This window comes from Magnolia sinica, chromosome 5, assembly GCF_029962835.1.
Source record: "Magnolia sinica isolate HGM2019 chromosome 5, MsV1, whole genome shotgun sequence".
NCBI lineage: Eukaryota > Viridiplantae > Streptophyta > Magnoliopsida > Magnoliales > Magnoliaceae > Magnolia > Magnolia sinica.
In genome coordinates this window covers 7,810,618-7,832,843 of record NC_080577.1, presented here as the reverse complement: position 1 = coordinate 7,832,843, position 22,226 = coordinate 7,810,618, and the positions used below count along the sequence as shown (strand labels likewise).

Genomic DNA, 22,226 nt, shown 5'->3' with positions numbered 1-22,226 from the left:
GCCCACAAACTTTAGAGTTTTACGTGTTGAAAGGAAAAAGTATCCAACAGATAAACCCCATGATGTGCATGTTATCCAATATGTCCGACAGATAAACCCCATGATGTTGATTAGAAACCAAGAATCTGGCAAATTCAATCAGTAGATGGACCTTACCATAGAAACATTATAAAAAAAAAATAAAATTAAGAAGTAAAAATAATTTTACAAATTTTTTTTTTTAAAAATACATGTGTAGCTAGATCTAATAATTTCGACAGAATTTTTGGTTCATTTGATCATCATGACCGGGTGCATCATGGCCAGTCTGGATCTTATACACATCATGTGGGCCCCACAACTCCCCGAATTTTTGGTTCATTTGATTATCATGACCGGGTGCATTGTGGCCAGTCTGGATCTCATACACATCATGCGGACCCCACAACTCCCCACTTTAACAGTTATATATACTTCCGTCTATGTGTGCGCGTATCTATGTGATAATATTATGGCAGTTTCTCCACTTGAAAAGCGTTGTGTGAGAATTTCAATTCACAAACGCATTATTTAGTAAAATTCAATTTCTTGAGGAATTTTTTAGTAAAAAATAAAATCACAGCTCTTTGAAAATTTGCATTTGAAAAGGGCTGCTAATTCCCCCTAACCATCTCCCGGCGGTTGGAGATATTAAAGCTGAGCTCGCTTACCGTGCATAAGTTCCCAGACGGCATTTAAAGGATTTTTCATGCATATATCATACTGAAGCTAGAGCTTCGCAATCCATTTCTACTCAAATTCGGGACAGAACTCAAAAGGCATCAGCGGCAACTGGGAAATGATCACCTACAAGAGTCTGTACCACTATTTGAGTTACAGGGCCTTTTCTTTTTAGCCGGAGATAGATAATAATAATTATTATTATTAATTATTTTAATGCATCTTATGGTCAGAAAAGCACTGCACTGCACTGCAAATAGCAGTGCAGGTGCCTCTCGGTGATCAGTTAGCTGAAGCGATAAAAGGGGCCAGACCAGTCATCAGAAAGGCGATCCAGTTCAGCATAAACGGACGTTTAAGTCAGGCCCATCAACGGTCTGAATCAATGTACACATGTGGCTGCCTAATCAGCGGGAAGCGCCTGTTCTTTGAGAAGGATGATCTTCACAATCAGGCCCCACCTCTTAATCAGACTATGCATCAGAATCACCACGCACATGCTTAGGGGGGCATCTAAAAAATCTAGGTTTTTTCAGTGCCTTGTGAAGAGCAAATGGACGATGGTTGTATACACTCACGCTGTAGTGGAATTTCACCGCCTATGGGTACTTGAACCCTTGACCGGGTGTTGAAACTCATGAGAGTCTACCACCGGAGCAAGAGTAAGGATACGCTAGATTCCCATCTTACTTGGGCATCATTTAAGAGAATGGGGGTCCGGATTCAAATTGAAATTTTGATAGTTATTATATTATCTTCTCATTGCAATTTTGCAGCTATGCCCCAACCACAGTTGGGTAACCAATTTGGACAGACTGGATCGGTTTATAACTATGGTATATCCATGCTTGAAGAGTCACTCCCATTCTTTAAATAATGCAGAATATACGAGTCTAGCCCCAGAAATGAAGTCATCTAAGGGAACTTGCAAAGAAACCTCTACACGCAAAAAACACGTAGAATCAAAAGCCAAAAGAGAATCGAGCTTTTTCTGATGTCCTGTCGAGAAATCTACACATGCATGCTGAAAGAGGATTAAAATATTGAAGGGGCCTTTAGAACGTCACGCTGAAAGAGGACTACAATATTGAAGGCCTTTAAAACGTTGTAAATTCAAGGAGGCAGACAGAGAAACAGATTTCGCACCTTTACCTTCTCCCTTCAAGAAGGGACCAAAATATTTTTAAAACATGATCAATGCCAATACATATTCCGAAGGTCAACAGCAAGCTCTATAGAAAACTAGATGCATCAACCAAAATATTATGACTCACCAATGTGCAAAAGACCACTCTTTGGGATCCTCCCAAATGTTAGGTGAATAGGGTGGGTTCATATCAGCGTATCCTTCTGCACTCAGATGCAGGAAACCCTCACTGCACAAGCCACCCCATCTGATTTCTGGGATTTCTATCTTGAGAGGTATTGCTAGAAGGTATTGCAATACGATGATACCTCAGGACCTTAGCTGTTGGATTGGGTCCTTTTCGATTGCTCTAACTGTTAATGTGGTGAGCCTCACTGCAGATGGGAGGCCCACCAAAAACACTGAGCCTAGAGTATTTCAACCCTTCAGGTAATTTCAAAGTTCATGGAGACCGTTCATGTTGAAAGGAGAAAAGTCAAATGATGAAAGGGTTAAAATATTCCAATCTAAGTGATTTGATGTTTTAGATACCCACTATCCAAGGTGAGGGCCACGATTTAAACAGCTAAAAGTCCCGAGGTATCATAATGCAACACATCGGGATGTATTCTAGCAAACCTCTGTAGCCCATATTAGTGTACCAAAAAAAAAGCATTTTATGGCCCATACTGCACCCTCCAGCCCTATGAGAAAAACTGAAAATCTAGGCTTCAAATGAGACCATGTGCTGCCTGGTTGGGCTTCTGCTGTTGGTAAAAGTTGGGTGCCGCCTCTAATAGCCAGGAGGGATCAATGGCGATGACATTGCGCATGTAGTGCCGGTCAGTGGAGATGAGAGAATAGTAGATCACCCACTTCGGATTAACTCTGCAAGGAAGTGGCGAAGTTGTTTGGGCACAATGGTTTTAGCATCACTTATCTAGTCACATCAATCAAACAAGAGAAAACCTAGATTGCTTGTGACTTTTTTCTTTCACTTGACTTATCACTGACTTGCTTTTCATACAATTCACAAAAGTGCAAGGGATCTGAACCAGTCATCACACTGGACCTATCTTGGATGGATCATAATATTCCCTAAAATCACGCTGATAGTAATCTTAACCATTGTATTGGATTTCGTTTTAGGAAAAAAAATGGACTATCAAAGTTGACAACAATCCATTCACAGTCTTTATTTCACCGAAAGGCATCTGACGGAATGGTTAGGATTATCTGCTAAGCATGATGCTTGGGGTATAGCCCATTGAGTATAGAGACAACCTGATGATAGGTTTGGATCTTGTACAGGTTTGTAATATGTGCAGATGATAACTGATAATTTCAGCAGAAACAGGAAGTGAAAATGGCATGCTACATTCTCCGGTTCGAAAGTTGTTTATCGACATAAGCATTGTGTGTGGAGTATAAAATGAAACCAACATAACTCGAGAAGGTAAACTGAGATTTTCTTGTAGACTAACCTGAATAGTATGGATGATGGATGGATATATACTTCTTGTGAACTCCGGATGGTCTTGTACATTCCGCCCTGACTGAATGCCTTTGACAAATGATCATGTTATTGCATTAGTAAACTACCAATGGCAGTGAGATAGATGATAACTAAAGAACTGGACATTAATTTGATCATAGTTACAATGCTCATAGAATACAATAAACATAAACAGAGATATACCATGAATAGATGATATTATATGGTGTTTACAAAGCAGATAAATATCCACAAGTGCTCAAGAGGGGAAAAAGAACAAGAATCTACTAGACATTCGCAAATCATCATCATAACCACCATCATCAAATAATCATCACCACCACCACCATCATCATATAGCATTCTCCCTGCTATTTGGGTCCACCTTTCATGATTTGCTTGGCAAAACCTTGATGGCTGACTGGCCACTACAAACCTCTATTGGGGCTTGGGACCGGCTGGCACATCATTACCAGGCGGAGTTAAATAAGTAATTTATATAAGAATTTATTGGATGTTCATCAAATAAGAAACTTTTATTTTCCCTAGAAAACACAAGAAATCACATAGTGAAATGTAAATTTCATTGGAAATAGTATAAATAGCATTGCCTGAAGAGGCACAAAAGTCAAACCTTGAATTGGATGGGAGTCCCAGGCAACATAGACAGTGCACAATACAAGTGAACAATCAAACCAAATCCAGTGATGTGATTTTGAATATAAATAATTACTGCGATCTCTTTCAGAAGAGGATCTATAGCAGCTTCAAAGTCTAAATGATAAATTCCTTTCGACAGTTCAGAATTCCGGATTTTGGAGTGGTCTCTAACCAACAGCAGTCGTTGCAAGATATGAGCAACAAGATAACGCCCCTGTTTCTGGTCATTAGCAGCAGCAAATTCATATGCATAGACAGATGCGATTGTATGGAGACAGCCTTAACCCTTATACAATCTCTGGTATGATTGTATTAACATATATGCTTATTTTGATACTATCTTCTTCTTCTTCTTCTTCTTCTTTTTATAATCAAAGTAGCAGCCACTTATTTTCTGCATATATGTAGTCCTAACCTTTCACTCAATTTGATGAAAATATATTGGATCATTTTTCTATTCAAATGATTTTCCTTGTTCCTTGCAGTAATCATGCATTCTCAAAAGTGGGAATGAGGAGACTGAAATGATTAATATGCATAACATAAGCTGGCTCAAAAGGGGAAAGTTTCATGCATTGATAAATGCCGCAATAGGCTACTTACTTCCAAGCGACAGGCATGGGTAAAAAATCCAGCAGTAACTGCCTTCCTTACTACCTGAAAGAAGTACAAATTAGCTCTACATGAAGCAATGGGAGTAAAACTGAAATAAAACTTGGGAGAAAACTAAGATAGTTGAAATAGAACGCCATTATATATATATATATATATATATATATATATATATATATATGTATGTATGTATGTGTGTATGTATGTATGTATGTATATGTATGTATGTATGTGTGTGTGTATGTATGTATGTATATGTATGTATGTATGTGTGTGTGTGTGTGTGTGTGTGTGTGTATAAAGTGGAAGTTCTGAAAATTGTCTAAAAAAGGCTGAGGCACTTGCTATAGATTCCAGTCACAGATGTGACTTCATGACTCCTTTCTGAAGAGAGGAGCGGCAAATACAAAATAATATATAATGGATGAATGTTTCCACTCCATTATTATAAGATAGATGATCCATTGCTCAAACAAAAACACACCAATATAATGGTACCACTCAGTTTCTTAGTTGGGTTCGCGAAGTCTTCTATGTTTTAACAGTTTCAAAAGTGCTGCAACCATATCTTGATGAGACAAAAAATGGAACTACTGCAAAAATTTCTACACAAATTTTCATGGCAATCTCGTGGTCAAGCCAAAAAAAATATTGTCGCAAAATGTCCAATATTCAGTCCTTTAAACAGGCAACTACTGGAAAACAAAAGTTTCTACCAGCCAATGCCAAAGTTATTAAAATTAAACCAAGCCCTGAGACTCAGAACTAGTAAATGTGATATTTGAGGGTCTTCCATTTGGCATATTTTGTTATGTGCATTTTGATCGGTCAACCATGAAATGAGGACAAAAACACAAAACAGGAGTTGGTTCCAATGATTAATAGTAAATGCATAAAAACTCACCTGTGTATCACCTTCACAAGATTTTATGGCTAGTCCCAGCCGCTGTGCTAGTTTCCTGAGTTGTTCTCTAATTTCAACAACCTTCTTCTGCACAGGAATTACATTCACTATATCAGCATTAACAAGATATCCACAAACTGCAGGAGACAGAGAACCTCCGGAAGCAAGGAGATCTATGCTAAAGAGACATGTTAAAAATTAGAGTGGAAATAGAAAATGACAGCATTAACCATTGCTTATCCCAGGGAGTTATTTGATACTCTGGCTACATATGATGCTTGCAACGCAGGCAATTAGAGATGGTACACGTGCCATATATTAACCCAAATTAAAGTGGCTAAATTGTGGAACCCACTGTCGTCAAGTCACAATACAAAAATTAGGTTGGTTGAACAATCCAAGCCTCTGATTTGTACACGTTTGTGTTTTTAAATAAGACCATTGGATATTTTTCATTTCTAACCATCCAATAAATGTCCAGCAATCTAATATTTCGATAGGTAAATAACAGTAACTTTCTGTCCATGATACATCTAGACTGCTGCCCATAATTTGGAAAGTTTAGTTTGAATTAATTGTACGCCAAGCAAACAATTTCTGAGTAATTTCCAACTGCTTGCATATCATCCATCACACTATCAAGGTATTTCTCTTCTTATCCCAGTGTAAAGCCACAGAAACAGAGGTACCCACCATAGCATGGTAATTTATGAAGTTCTTGTGACACCACTGAGAAGATTTTCCAGAATGAAGGAATCCTTTATACACATTCAGGTAAGTCACGTGATCGCCCTGCATATCACAAAAGATCACATTAAACTGAACTGAAAAAGTGAACCATAGAAAACTCCCTAAACGCTAAGTAACCATTTTTCTGAGAATTTAATTTGATAAAATAGGCAGCTTTGAACTGTTCAATATGAGCTTTCTTCAGAAAAGGCCCCACTCTTACAAAAACTTTTCGGAAATGAAGGGATCGGACCTTTTCCTTCTTTGCTTTTGAAGAAGGAATGGTCTTATCATGTAGGGCATTTATCAAAAACCTAAAATACCCAGTCCACAGTGTGACTGATAGTTGAAAATATACTGATTAGAGGGGGAAAAAAGGATTGATAGTTTAAAGCTATAATTTATAAACGCCAAAAGTAGGTCCCAAGTTCCAAGTGGGATTATATATTACAGCCAGAAGAGTGAGAAAGGAAATTGGGAAACATATTAATCACAATATAACATCATTAACAACAAAAATAAATGACCGAAGATGAAACACTGATTTATGTGCGTATCAATTAGGTATTGAAGACAAGATCCTCAGCAAACGAGCAACAGTAAATTGAACATGAGTTAGGTTTTCATTCAAGAACCTCAGCAACAGCGAATCGCAGTTTGACTTCATCCAACTCCTTTTGTGCCCCTCTGCCAGAAACCCAGATAGACTGCAACAAAGACGTGATCATGGCAACTACAATTTGGAAAGAGTAATTGCATGATTGATATGACGCAAAGCAATATCATATACAAGGTTATGGAACTACAGTGATTTACGTAATTTAGCAAGGCAGACAGATCCAGTGTGTCCAATTCAATTTAGTAAATCTCATAAGATCCATTACTGATAAGATTTGGGGAATGTTTCAATTAATGAAACTGGTCAAATGATAGGCCAGACTGGCCAGTTCATGGATGGGCCAATGGAAAAAAACTGCAGCAATTGCTTGCTTCTTCTCTTTTTTGGTCTTTTATAAGCAGCTATTGACTATTTCTAATCATTCAATCGACTTTTTCTAAAATTCCTTGAATGTCCAAAAAATGGGTGATAGACCAGATAATTATGAACTCCCAATTGCTGTGATTTTGGGCTATGGCTCATCCAGGAGGTGGTCCAGTAATTAAAAAAAGGTGGTTCATTAATTGAGCAGTAAGCATTTCAAGGTTGGTACCATTTTACTAAATGCTATTGGATGCACGATGGATCTTAAACCTCCGATAAGAAAGCAATAACCTAAATAAGGCCATCGAATGTGCGCCAAAGGCATAACAATTACCTGAATAGAGAGAATTGCAGCTATAGTAATTATCTCCTCAGAACATCCAAGAGCATTTGCTGACAATATCATTTTCGAGATCATTGGATCCTAGAAAATACGAGTAAAAAGTATTAAGATATGAAATATGCCAATGAGTGAACAATTCATGATAAAGTATATGTCAACTCCCACTAATAGAGGCATCCACTAGAGTAACTAGGGTGCGAACATGCATCTCTTGATAATAATAATCATTCATCTAAAATTTAGAAAGTAAAATAGACTCAAGTGAAAGAGGAAAGTGAAATAACCAGGAAGAAAACAGCTTAAAGCACTTGAGAGCGGAGGATAAAATCCAGGATATGACAGCATACATTTTGCTTAGATTTTTATTTTTTGAAAGGTGGCAAATTGATTCAGGAGAGAGCACAATGACAAGTGAAATTCTCATCACTCCATCTTTGGGCAGCTGTAGGAACCTTCAGAACAACAGAGTATGCTGCTCAAGAATTGGCTAATAGAATGATATACTTGTGATACAAGAAACAACGCACCTGGGGCCTGGCTTAACCCAACAGTAGAGGTGTACACAAACCGAGCTAGCTTGGTTAGCTTGATCAACTCAACTCGAAAAAGCTCAATTCGACTCGGTTCAAAGCTGAGTTCGAGCCGAGTTGAGCCAATTTTTTGAGCTCGAAAATGAGTTCCAACCGAGTTCGAGCTGGCCCCAACTCGACTCGACTCAGATTGAACCCAGCTCGAATCAAACTCGGATCGAACCAGTTCGGTGACTTGGTTACTTTGATATTGACGTTGCTCACCAAGTGTTTGATGAAATGACTCAATGAAGTGTGGCTGGTGGCAAGGAAGGTATGTATATGAAACCAATACCCTTTTTTTCTTGATTTTTATGTTGCTTAGAAAGTGTTTGATAAAACACCTGTAAAACCATTGCTGCTGTCTCTAATACAGTGAGATTTTGAAGGTGCAGTCCAGTTGTTTGTGAAAATGCTGCAATGGCAAACTCGGCTCGATCTTGGCTTGAACTCGGCTCGAATTGGCCCAAGCTGCTGACCGAACCAAGCCGAGCTGGCCAGTCAGGCTCGAGGACCGAGCTGAGCCGAGTTCGAGCTGAGGTCAGCTTGTGCCCGAGCCGAGTCGAGCTGAGGCCAGCTCGACTCGGTTCGACTCGATGTAAACCCCTACCCAACAGTCACTGACAGATATCTCGACAGTCTCCTTCAATAATAAGCCTTCCATCATATGAAGCTGAAAAGATCCAGAGTCCTCTTAGCGCGAGGGCATTGACAACAAGAGGACCCCCCTCACCACAAGGTCCAGAGGAAGCCCCCACCACATTACCACAATCATTCCTTAGAACTCCTCCAATCCTGGCAGGACCATGGTTGCCCATGTAGCACCCGTCATAGTTTAACTTGCATCTATGCTACAGTGATTCCCACCTGACATTTTTCTCTTTGTCAGGCCCTTCATCCCCAAACCTGCCTCCCTATTCTACTCCTTCCACTCATCCAGAATATCCAAATGTGAGAAACCCCCAAAAAAATGGACCTAGCACTGGACCGCTTGATCATCATGGTCATAGTTCTTCAATTAGTGAGATTCTTGTATCAGAAATTCCTAAGGAAAATTTATCCAGCATGTAGTCTATATTGCCTAGATCACCAAACCCCGTTACTCTTCCATTTTGAATGGTGCGATCTGGATTATGGGTCATTAGTGATCCATTTCGCTAGTTTTACCAACCCAAAATTATGGTTCCATGCATTATTGTCGATTAAGTTGTATTTTAATTTTCTAATTAGAATGTAGAGAGTAATACTTTGATTTATCAAGGTATAAGATAATACCATGCACATAATATATGCTATCATAATATTTATTATTTCAAGTATAACGAATAGCCTGATTTTAATTTTCTAATTAGAATGTAGAGAGTAATACTTTGATTTATGAAGGTATAACATAATACCGTGCACATAATATACGCTATCATAATATCTATTATTTCAAGTAAAACGAATAGCCCGCCATCTATTGGATGAATAGAATAACCCTTTTTTCCCTGTTCCCACAGCACACTGTAGCAACCTATGACCCAGGTAACTTACTGATTGAAAAGAAAAAAGGCAATAAATAAAGCAAGGAGATCAGAAGTTTGTATCAAGATCTGACAAGCATCACCACCTCCCATGGAACTTCAGTCCACGATTGACCCACCAAAAGACACAAGAATTACCTTTTTTTTTATCAGTAATTAATAGGACTAAACAGATAATTGATGTCAAAACAACAATTGATACTGATCAACTGAAAGATCCTCCAATGTACAGAGTACCATTTTGTGATGATTATTTTCTGCTACAATCTTTCAATAGCAAAGTTACACAAGGGTTTCTAGTAAGGGAACGTGGAAGTTAGAAACAAGATTGTTATCATGCATGGACATCACATATGCATGACAGTAAAGTCTTAGTGTAGTTCAAAGGTTCACCGATCAAAACAGAGATGTCATTTTATGCATATTTCTTATTCAAGATAAACCACAAAAGAGCTGGAAAGAATTATAATGCATTCCCCTTCTTGACCATACAAATTTGATTTTCAGATCATAATAATCTTGACTTGGATTATGCCATCCATCCTACCATTTTCTCCCAGGGAATAATATTGATTTACAAAAATATAAGATACAGCACCAACAATACACAAAACAAACTCGGGTTAATGAATATTTAGAAAGAGAAAGAGACGGAGGGAACATACTAATGGAATCTCAGCAACTTGAAATCCAGTTGGGGATGTAAGTTTGGCATCATCGTCGAGAATTCCAAGTGAGTAAAGAACCTCGAGTGCTCTAATCATTGCCTCTGGAGCTGGAGATGCCAACCAATCAAAGCCTAAGATATTATCAACACCTAACGCCTTCAACTGTTCCATTGAGGCATTAGAATCAGGCCTCTGAATATTAAACTGCAGAAGCAAAAGGATCATACAAAGGAACATGTACTCAAGAAAATTTTACATAATCCCATAATTTATCGGTAAGATGGAAGCAGTGTAAGTACACGCAGGACGATAAGATAAGAATACTTTCATCATAAAAGCATCTTCTGTTTCAGCCATAAGAAACTGTTGATGCAACACAGTATCATCTCAAGATGGAATATCTTTTATACATATCATAATTTAAAGATGGTACACGTTTTAAATTTGTTCAAACATTTAGCCATCTACAATATGACATGTTGTACAAAGCATATCATTAGCCAAAAAATAATACTCAAGTCTCAAACAACTTGGATAGTAGACTTAGGCTAACCTATTTGTCGGTAATATAGTACAGTCATAACCCCGTGAGATATTAATGTAAAAGGAATACACTGACAAATATCCCAATGACATATCGATCTTCCTCTTTTACGTTTAGGCTCTAGAACCGTCCATGGAAAGGCTCAGATATGGTAGTAAAATACATATACTCGACTTATTCAAGATAAATTGTTACATTATGCATTATACATTCAACCATCTGCCAATCGCAAATGATTGGTACAGAGTTATCACAATGATAACTGTATTATTCAACCATAATGTACTGTAATTACACAACACTACAAAATAAATTTTTGTTTCACCAACATATTTATATTGTTTACTAAGTCCATCTTTAGAGCATGAAGGGACTTGAATACTCCAATTATTTCCCAAATCTAGTCCTCAGTTAGAAACTAGTCGCATGAATAAGATATCAGGAACATTTATAATCCAGGAGTACCTCACTTCACATACTCGGATATGACAAGGGATGCCTGTTCTTGGAGACTTGAACTTCAGACACACTCACAGTTTGAGCTCAAGAGTAAAGATTTATTAAGAATTTTTTAGTGAACTATACCAAGTGATCAACCAGTCTAACATTTAAATATTCTCAAGGAAATACTTTGAGATAATCATACATAAAGGGCCTATAGTATACAAAACAATCCTGATCATGCTCAAATTCTTTGTACTGGTACCCTGTTTATTCACAAAACTTGAGTGACATAAGTTAACCCCAACATTCAATTGGTCATTGACTCATTTAATAGAATGAAAAACAGTCGAATGAATTTCATAATAACGAAAAGATTGGAAGATTGCAAAAAGACGCCTAATGTCAATTTTCAATGTGGTGCTTTGTTATTGTACAGCAGCATTCAAGAACATGTTACTCTAATGCAACTCACTTTCCGGTTGAGTTGGGTCGACTGGAAGGCCTGGTTGAGTCTGTGTGGCTCACCTGGTGATTAATAATTAACTATAAATTTTATTATAATTAATCTAAATTTTAATGCAGGACATGAAAATTAAATATGATATGCAAGATCGCAGGCTTTAGATTATACTAATTCAGAAACAATCACATAAAATTCCACATCCCACACAAAAGTTCAAACATTCAAGCAAGGGGAATCTGTGCAGGTCCAGGCCTACACAGGCTAGGGCTGGATCAGTAAAATTATGGACCAAACGATACTCAAAGGGAAGTAAAAATCATCCACATATGCACAATAATTAGTCCATAATCCAAGGGATTCACCAATTCCAATTCAGAGAACCCTAGGGTAAGAAAAGGGGCAAATAAATTGAAAGTAATGCAATCTAGGGTTAGGGTTAGGGAGAATAGGTATGAGAGAAGTAAAATAGGCGAGAATCTAAACCCGGAGATAGTCCCCGCGCGCGGACAGTAGGCCAGGCCTGTCACACATGCGCAAGGGTCTGGCCACAAGTGCGGGGGAGTGTCGAACGCGAAAAGTGCCTCCTTGGCTCTAGTCGGTCAGGAGAGAGCTTCAAAACTCCTAAGTTTCGTGTCAATTGGATGCGCGGTCTGTGCGTGGTGCTCCGCCGAAGTTTCAGCCCTCCTGCAGGACCAGAATCTGGAATTCTGTTGTAAAGTAGAAAACGGTTGCAATAAAGGACAGATTTGAAGCACGGATGGTGGTAGGAGATGAGAAATAGAAATGGTAGAGGATGGGGGCGAATCGGGATCGATGTGGCTTCGCACTACGGTAGTTAGCCCTTCGATGAAGGGAAGGCTTCGCACCCAATTGGATTTCCACAACTCGAGAACTCAGAGTAGAAAAACGCAGAACTTTTATTAAGCTTCAATGAGAAAAAAAAAAAAAAAAAACCTACAAGGGGTGCCTATTTATAGGAAAACCCTATACCTCAAAACTCGCGCCATGTGCACAACCTATTACATGGCGATGAAGTAAACAAAAATAAAAACTAATCAAAGAAATCTAAACCGTCCATGATACTCTAGATAACATTAATAAGCAAAACCTAGAATATGAGATTAATCAGACTAGTGGGCCACGATCATGAGATCCCATGATGGGCTTTACTTGACTATCGGGCCCACTCCAACGAACCAAAACTCCATCTTCTAGCTAAGAGGCTCTCCCTGGACGTCGTCATCAATCCATATCGACGGTGGAGTCCTCCTTCTCCTTGCGTACCTGCGTAGGGGGGCAGCGTGCATGTGCGTGTGCGCGTGATGTCCCTATCAACTCTCCCCAGCTGCGAAGATTTCACCACTGGCAAAACAAAACTCCTAAACCGCTTCAAAATGTCAGGATCAAGTCTTTGAAGCTCCTCCTCAATGAGTCAAGTGTTGTTTGAAGCTGGGTGTGACTTTCATTTAACCAGGTACTTCTGAAAGCCGTCGTCCGACATTGAAACTATCTGATGGTCCAGAATATCCTCTATTTCCTCTCTGGGTGTGTGAAGGTTAGGTATGGGAGGTAGAGGCTGGGAAGAAAAGTTGAGAAGAGACCATGTATCAAGGGACAGATCTGGGGAATCAGGATGGGTGGGCGAAGGGCCGGACAAAGTATCTGGGGTCCCCTGAAAAACAACTAGATCCTCCACATTGAATGTGGAACAAATTCCCATAGAAGGTGGAAAATCTACCACATACGCATTGAGACCGTTTTGTTTTATAATTTTCAAGGGTCCAGCGCTACACGCGTATAATTTACGAACGGCCCCCTGAGGATACCGCTAGGCCTAATGCGGACCATCACAGAGTCCCCTACATTAAATTCCTTGAAATATTTATGTTGGTCTGCAGAAAATTTGTAATGTTCATTACTAGGAGTGATCTTTCGCCTGATTTCTTCATGCAATGAATGGATGTGATGCGCAAAAAACTCTGCAGACTCTAATGGCCTATGAGACAATGACATGGGGACAAGATCAATAGGCTTCCTAGGCTTGTAACCAGTAACGACTTCAAAAGGACTTATACCTGTGGACCTATTGACAGAACTATTGAATGCAAACTCGGCTATGGGTAGTATGGCATCCCATGTCCCGGTATGCTCCCCCATTAAACATCTGAGCAAACTCCCTAGGCTCCTATTAACCACCTCAGTCTAACCATCAGTCTGAGGGTGGTAGGCAGAAGAAAATAGGAGCCTAGTATTCATCATGTGTCATAGTCTTCCAAAAGTAACTCATGAATTGCACGTCACGGTCAGATACTATGGTTTTTGGTAACCTATGCAGTTTGACGACCTCACTAAAGAACAGCTTGACAACATGAGATACATCGGAGGTCTTAGAACAAGGAATGAAGTGGGCCATTTTAGAAAAACGGTCCACAACAACAAATATAGAATTGTGTTTCTGAATGGTCTTGGGAAGTCCAAGCATGAAGTCCATACTGATGACTTGCCAAGGGATGAATGAGACTGGCAAAGGTGTGTATAATAATGTATTTTGTTTATTTTCCTTTGCCAGTTGACAAGGACGACATTGCCCTATAATTTTGGCCACGTCTCGCTTGAGGCTTGGCCAAATGAAACCTATCCTTCACTAGGGCAATGGTCTTGTCTCGACTGAAATGACCTGCGACCCCTCCTGAATGTAACTCTCAAACAAGAAAATCGCAGAGGGAGGTGCGTGGTATGCACAAGCAGTCACTCCTAAACAAATATCCGTCTAAAATCAAATACTCACTGCCAGCTCGTGATAGACTCTCTAATAACGACGCGTACATAACTCCAAAATCTGGACACTCAGAATAATCTTCTTTAATGCGCTCGAGGCTTGTAACTTCGACACTCATGGAGTTGAGTAATGCGATTCGACGACTCAATGCGTCGGCAGGCTTATTCTCTACGCCGGCTTTGTGCTTAAGCACAAAAGTATACTCTTGAAGGAATTGAACCCACTTGGCATGCCTAGGGTTTAATTTCTTCTGAGAGTTCAAATATCTCAAGGCCTCATGATCTGAGAATAATACGAATTCTTGCAGCAATAGGTAATGACGCCAATGGTGCAGTGATTGTACTACCACATAGAATTCCTTGTCATGGGTGGAATATCTTTGTTTCGCCTCATTCAGTTTCTCACTAAAAACGGTGACAGGGTGCCCTCCCTAACTAAGTACTCGTCCTATGCCGACTCCTAACGCGTCACATGCGACTTCAAAAGCTTTTGAAAAACCTGAAAGTCGCGTAACTGGAGCTTCAGTCATCTTGACCTTTATCTCCTTAAAGGCCTTCGAGGCTGCATTTATTCATTGAAACTCTCCCTTTTTTATGCAATCCATGATGTGAGCCATAATGGAACTGAAACCTTAAATGAACCGCCTATAGAAGGTGGCTAAGCTGTGAAAGCTGCGCACCTCATGAATATTGCGGGGTTCAGGACAATTGACAATGGCCTTGACCTTCTCGGGATCTGTCAATACGCCCTCAGCTGATACAATAAAACCTAAGAAGATCACACTACTAGACAAAAACGCGCAATTCTTTAGGTTGGCGTACAACTTCTCGGCCCTAAGGATCCCACAAACTTGTCTCAAGTGGTTGAGGTGTTGCTCCTTAGTAATGTTATAAATCAAGATATCATCATAGTATATGACCATGAACTTCACCATGAAGGGCCTCAACACTTGGGTCATCACACGCATGAAATTTCTTAGGGCGTTAGTTAACCAAAAAGGCATAATTAGCCACTCGTATAGCCCGTCTTTTGTCTTGAAGGTCGTCTTCCACTCATCACCAGGGCGTACACAGATTTGGTAATAACCACTTTTGAGGTCAATTTTTTAAAAGATGTAGCATTGGCCATCATATCTAACATGTTATTCACACGCGGTATGGGAAACCGATACTTGACTGTAATTTTGTTGATGGCCCTACTATCAACACACATCTTCCATGTGACATCCTTCTTAGGTGTAAGAAGGGCGGGCATGGCACACGGGCCCATTCTCTCTCGAATGAAAACCTTCTCTATGAGCTCGTCAATCTGCCTCTTCAACTCAGCGTACTCCTTTGGGTTCATTCTGTAATGCGGGAGGTTTGGAAGAGTCGCCTCAGGGATTAAATCAATGGCATGTTGTATATCCATCATAAGGGGAAGCTCATTCGGTATATCATCAGAAAAAACATAACGAAACTCATGCACTACCTGAATGGCCTCAGTGAGTAACTCTACACCAACCTCTGGTACACTCTCCTTAGCCACAAGGGCATATACCATCGAGTCCGCCTCCGTTTCTCGCTCAAAGTCTTTGGCATTCAGAATATGGAGAGGTTTGGGCTTGGACTTCGACTCCTTCAATTCTTTTAAGCCATTCACACCACTCTGTGTGGTGGACTCCTTTCCAATAGTGTTCATGGGTGGTAATGGATTTAGCTTGACCTTTTTGCCTTCGAACTAGAAGGTACACACATTTGAACGACCAAATATGGTAACGTCCCTGTCATAGAGCCATGGTCAACCCAAAATGATATGGTCAAATATCCATGGAAACAACATCACACCAAAGTGTGTTTTTATATGACCCAAACTGGATCGGAACAAGACAACGATGCGAAACTGGAATGAAAGTTTCATCAACCCGGGAGACTCTATAGGGTTGAGGATGGACTTTCAGCTTTACGCCTAAACGGCTCACAGTGCTAGTCGATGCTACGTTGGCACAACTACCACTATCCACGATCATCTTACAGCTCTTTTCTCCACACTTTGCGTAAGTATAGAAGATCGTGTTACGATGCCAATTGTCAGTATTGTTGGCTTGAGCAAAGGCGCAACGCACAACTGCGAGGGTCGCAAACTCTTGCGCCCCCTCTTCATCATCACTAGGGGTTTCTACTGGCTCATATTCTTCCTTCTCACAGTCACTCTCTGGGGGCACTACTTCTATTTGTCCATCAATAAGGAATACTTTGGTGCCCTTTCTCGTGCCGCACTAATGGGCAAAGTGACCAAACCCTTGACACCTAAAACACCTAGTTGCTCCACTTCCACGTGAGCTAGACACGACAATTTCTTTACCCTTATCATCCTTGGGCCTATGTTGAAAACTGTTGGAAGGTTTGTTCTGGTACCCAGTGTTAGGTTTAGCCCCAGAGGGGTTGGCCTTAGCACTAGAATCGCGAAAGTCAAATCGCCTTCCCACAGATGCCTTGAAGTATTGCTTGATGTCTAACACTACTTGATACAACTGCTCAATAGTGTTTATATCTTTGGCGAGCAATTCTCTCCTAATGTCAAGACAGAGGCTCATTTTAGAACGAGCAAGGGTGAGTACGGGGTCCTCATCAACTCGCAACGGTCAAGTACTCTCCGAACTTCTCAATGCAGTCAGCAACACTCATGGAACCCTGTCAAAGAGACTGGCACTCCTCAACCAACCGCAAGTGATAAGAGAAAGGGAGGTACTTCTCTTTAAGTGTTTCTTTCATTTCTCCCCAGTGGACTATTGGGAGTTCCCTCGCTCTTTCTTTCTTTCGCTCTACCGTCGCCCAAAACCTCTTTACTTGGCCCACAAGCTTCATCTTGGCGAACTGGACTTGTCGAGCATCCGACATGTCATACCACTCAAAATAATGGTTCATATCCACCAACCAATCTAAAAAGGCTTTAAGGTCCAAGTGGCCATCAGACGTAAGAGCATCTACTCTAACTCTCTTGAGGAGTTACACGTTTGGGTCATATTGGTCATGATGTCCCTCGCGGGGTGGGTGCACAGGTACGCGCCCATGACCAACTCCATGGCCGCCTCCATTCCTTGGTCTAACCTCCTGACCACCTGCCTGAGATTGGACATCTTCCCCAATGGTGGGGTTTGCCTCGAGGAAGGCCTCTAGTTGGGTAACGCGATCATTAAATTCGTCAAGGCGTTGATCTATGCGTTGTTCCAAGTGCTTACTAAAAGAATCAACTTGCTGGGTTAACTTGTTCACTGATTCTTGTAGTTGTTCCATGTTTAGTATAGGGTGCAAACCAAAACCACAACCAGCACAAGTGGGCATACAACTGCTAACTCCACCTAAGGGCTTTCTACTATGACTATATGCAACTAAATGGGACTAAATGATCCTATGAGACTCTATATAAGGGAAACTACGCGGTGCTACTAAAATCCAGCAATATAGATGTCAAAATAAGGGAATAACAGAAAGTTACAGCAATGTGAATTGCTAGCTTCCTGATAGCAGAAATTTCAGCAACTAATATCAATAACTACGGACTTCTAAACAACTATATATGATGAAACTGGATGCATGGACTTAAACAAACTACCCTAAACATGTAATGCATTCCCCTATAAGAACCCTAGGCTCTGATACCAAATTTGATGCAGGACATGAAAATTAAATATGATATGCAAGATCTCGAGCTTTAGATTATACTAATTTAGAAACAATCATATAAAATTCCACATCCCACACAAAAGTTCAAACAATCAAGCAAGAGGAATCCGTGCGGGTCCAGGCCTACACAGGCTAGGGCTGGATCAGTAAAATTATAGACCAAACGATACTCAAAGGGAAGTAAAAATCATCCACATATGCACAACAATCAGTCCCTAATCCAAGGGATTCACTAATTTCAATTCAGAGAACTCTAGGGTAATAAAAGGGACAAATAAATTAGAAGTAATGCAATTTAGGGTTAGGGTTAGAGAGAATAGGTATGAAAGGAGTAAAAATAGCGGAAATCTGAACCTGGAGATAGTTTTCGCGTGCGGACAGCGAGCCAAGCCTATCGCACGTGTGCAGGGGTCTGGCCACATGTGCAAGGGGGCGCCAAACGCGGAAAGCGCCTCCTTGGCTCTGGTCGGTCAAGGGAAGGCTTCAAAACCCCCCAAGTTTCGTGCCAATCAGATGCGCAGTCTGTGCGTAGTGCTCCGCCAAAGTTTCAGCCCTCCTGTAGGACCAGAATCTGGAATTCTGTTGTAAAGTGAAAAAGTGTTGCAATAAAGGATAGATTTGAAGCGTGGATGGTGGTAGGAGATAAGAAATAGAGATGGTAGAGGATGGAGGCGAATCGGGATCGATGTGGCTTCGCACCACGGTAGTTAGCCCTTCGATGAAGGGAGGGCTTTACACCCAATTGGATTTCCACAGGTCGAGAACTCAGAGTAGAAAAACACAGAATTTTTATTAAGCTTCAATGAGTAAAAAAAAAAAACCTACAAGGGGTGCCTATTTATAGGAAAACCCTATACCCCAAAACTTGTGCTATGTGCACAACCTATTATTTGGCAATGAAGTAAATAAAAATAAAAACTAATCAAAGAAATCTAAACAGTCCATGATACTCTAAATAACATTAATAAGAAAAACCTAAAATATGAGATTAATCAGACTAATGGGGCACGATCATAAGATCCCATGATGGGCTTTACTTGATTATCGGGCTCACTCCAACGAACCAAAACTCTGTCTTCTAACTAGGAGGCCATCCTTGGACGTCGTCATCAATCCAGATCGACGGTGGGGTCCTCCTTCTCCTTGTGTACGTGCATAGGGGTGGCGGCGCGCGTATGCGTGCGCTCGTGATGTCCCCATCAAATTTATTAAGAGAGAAATTTAGAAAAAAAAAGATAAAAAATCATGGACGGTCATGGAAATATAATTATCATGAGAAAGCAATTATAACATAAATCATATTTCAGTTCCAAGTCAAAAGGGACGCTGCGGAGGACCTGATGGGCAAAATAAGTCCTTGAGAGAGAGAGAGAGAGAGAGAGAGAGAGAGAGAGAGAGAGAGTGACAATTTGAACTCTCCTCCCACTAATCAAAGCCCTCTTCAACCTCATAATGTTGAAGTCTTTGGAAGGAAAGGGGAGGAGGAAAAAAATACGGTAGGCTTGGCCATCAGACAGTGAGAGCAATTTTAAGGTGAATTTTGTCAAGAGAAACTTGGGTTCTTCATCTTGGCTGATATCATGTCTGAATCTGCCCCTAGCCATTACATTACGAATCCTTGTCTTCTTCTTTTTTTCTTTTATTTGAAAGTTGACAGGAATTTTATTAAAAGGGCACCAACAAGCGACCAAAAAAAAAAAAGCCCCACAGGAACAAAAAAGAAAAGGGAAAAAAACTACCCACACTTAGAAAGTATTCTGAAAAAACATCAGCCCCATTCCTGAGCAAAACCCTAAACCCTTCCAACAACCCAATCGACGCTATGGCTAGTATTACAGAAGCACCTTCCGTTCCTTTCTTCCCAAATCGCCAAAGACTTGCCAACAAACATAGCTGCCATAGATCGATCCTATCCTTCCCGACTACCACACCATGCCAGGCCATAAACAAGGATAGAAGAGTAGGAAGAGAAGAAGAGCAAGTTATAAGTTGTTTATATATGAAACACCATTATGACAAAAATACCCTGAAAAACTCAGTTTGAGTAGATTTAGATTGAGTCTCTGAGTTGACTTGATGAGTTTTCCAACCTGATCATTGAGTCTTGAATAAACTGCGTTTGTGCTGGATTGGGCTTGAAATTTGAGTTCAGTTGATGCAGCCAAGGTACAGATTAACTCGACAAGCTTTAGCACTATGTTGTGCACCATAGCCAAGAACATGACACGCTAGATTGGAGGTAATTTAATAATTCCCTATCATTCCCTCATGGTCAGTTTGGGAGTGTTGTAATGTTTCTATAGACATGCATCCTGGCAGAAACTGGATATAGCCATTTTTGAGTTGGTGGATGTCCTACTTCAATGAAACTTAATTTCCATTCCATTTCATTTCAACAAAAAAGCATTCTTTAGATTTCTGCCAGACACCTAATAAATCGATTTCCATTTCCATTTTGGAAATGTGTTGGGTGTCATCAAAGCTTTCTTACCAACTGATAGGTATTTTCAGTAAATCTTGCAAATGGATTTAATGGGTATGATGTCAGGAGAAGTCCTAACAGTAACTGTTTTTACAAGGAAATGGAAAAGCTCCCAAACGTCCCATTTCCCAATATTAACGTAAAAAAGGTATTTCAGATAAAGCAAAATTTTCCAAGAACTTTTCAATGTTCTCTAATTAGCCCTTGAGCAATTTTGACGATCATTGAGCCTTATTTGGTGGGGCTCAGCATGGACACTCATCAATCTCAAAGACCATAGTCCTGTCTGTTCCATACACCTAATGGCCACAAACGAATCCTAGGAAAATATTTAAAATGAAATCCAAAATTGGATGGTCTAGAACATTTAACTTGCTTTCATTGGATCTCCTAGCTTCTAGAACCATGAAATCTATGTTTCTCAAGTATGGGTACAACGCTTAAGTGTCAGTTAGACTCTCTTGGCTCCCAAATCGGAGGTATGTGGACAATGGGACCCAGCTATATATGTAATGTATTATAACCTTTCAAATAAAAGATATTAAGGTATGGCTAAGCCATATAAAACATGGATTCCTATAACTGTGCTCGTGTCTTGTCATTCTCAACATTGGAAACCCTAGGTATTTGAAGGATCCAAATACCACATACTATCATAATTACAAAGGCTGCCTAAGAGGTGCCCAACATTCAAGTCACCCAAGGTCTCTCTCCTTTCTTTTGTATCTTTTCTCTTTTTAATACAGTTTTCGCGATCTTTAAAAAAAAAAAAAAAAAAAAGTCACACCTGGTTGTATTCTCTAGTCCATGTCCTCACAAGCAGTGGTCCAATGGACCCAAAATCACATGCTCAGCCACAAGAGACATGATTCTTGGCCCACCATGGATCTCAAATTCTAATAATTGGGACTGCTCAAGTCGCACCTGGTTGTATGCCCAACTCCATGTCCTCACATGCAGTGGTCCAATGGACCCAAAACCACATGCTCAGCCACAAGAGAAATGATTGTTGGCCACCATGGATCTAAAATTCTAATATCTGGGACATATGCATCATTAAAAGGAGAACGTTTCAGCAGGATGAGCACATAACAACTTGTTGGAATAAATAATGGAAATAGATTTATGTAAGGAGCACAGCCATGCCTCTGTCCAACAGAAACATTTGCATATCTTGAAACTGATCAGTTGTGGGCTACCGATTTACTGTTACAAATCCATTTTAAGCAAACAATTCCAATGATCCATTGTTAAAGCGTTGCCAAATTTGATTTTGTCATAGCTTTCTATTTCCACAATCTGACTTTTTTAATATTTCAGAAAAGAAAGGTATCCGTCAAAAAATGGAAGCTCTTATTTCAGATCCTCACATTTCAATAGTAACTGTATGCTGACTCAGCTACCCCTTCACATTATGTTCAGTTAAGATATCTAAGACATCATCATTCTATGTGAGGATAAATGGGAGCTTTGATTTTTTATGTGATATGAAGGTCATGGTAATGGAAATTTCAAGACTATGCTAAAAAATTAGAG

The 22,226-nt window shown here is 40.0% G+C and overlaps 1 protein-coding gene across 6 annotated transcripts in view; it reads right to left on the bottom strand.

Annotated features, from left to right (window-relative positions):
- Nucleotides 1-1,766: 1,766 nt before the first annotated feature.
- The window catches only part of LOC131245322 (probable pre-mRNA-splicing factor ATP-dependent RNA helicase DEAH9), a 43,621-nt gene continuing 23,161 nt past the window's right edge, over nucleotides 1,767-22,226 (bottom strand). For all 6 annotated transcript variants that reach the window (XM_058244687.1, XM_058244685.1, XM_058244688.1 and 3 more), the window contains 8 exons: nucleotides 10,311-10,475; nucleotides 7,542-7,631; nucleotides 6,861-6,932; nucleotides 6,190-6,288; nucleotides 5,497-5,583; nucleotides 4,584-4,637; nucleotides 3,310-3,389; nucleotides 1,767-2,713 (listed from right to left, as the gene is read on the bottom strand). In XM_058244687.1, the coding sequence (XP_058100670.1) occupies nucleotides 2,557-2,713; nucleotides 3,310-3,389; nucleotides 4,584-4,637; nucleotides 5,497-5,583; nucleotides 6,190-6,288; nucleotides 6,861-6,932; nucleotides 7,542-7,631; nucleotides 10,311-10,475 (804 nt within the window). In that variant the 3' untranslated portion in view covers nucleotides 1,767-2,556. The remainder of the gene's footprint in view (nucleotides 2,714-3,309; nucleotides 3,390-4,583; nucleotides 4,638-5,496; nucleotides 5,584-6,189; nucleotides 6,289-6,860; nucleotides 6,933-7,541; nucleotides 7,632-10,310; nucleotides 10,476-22,226) is intronic.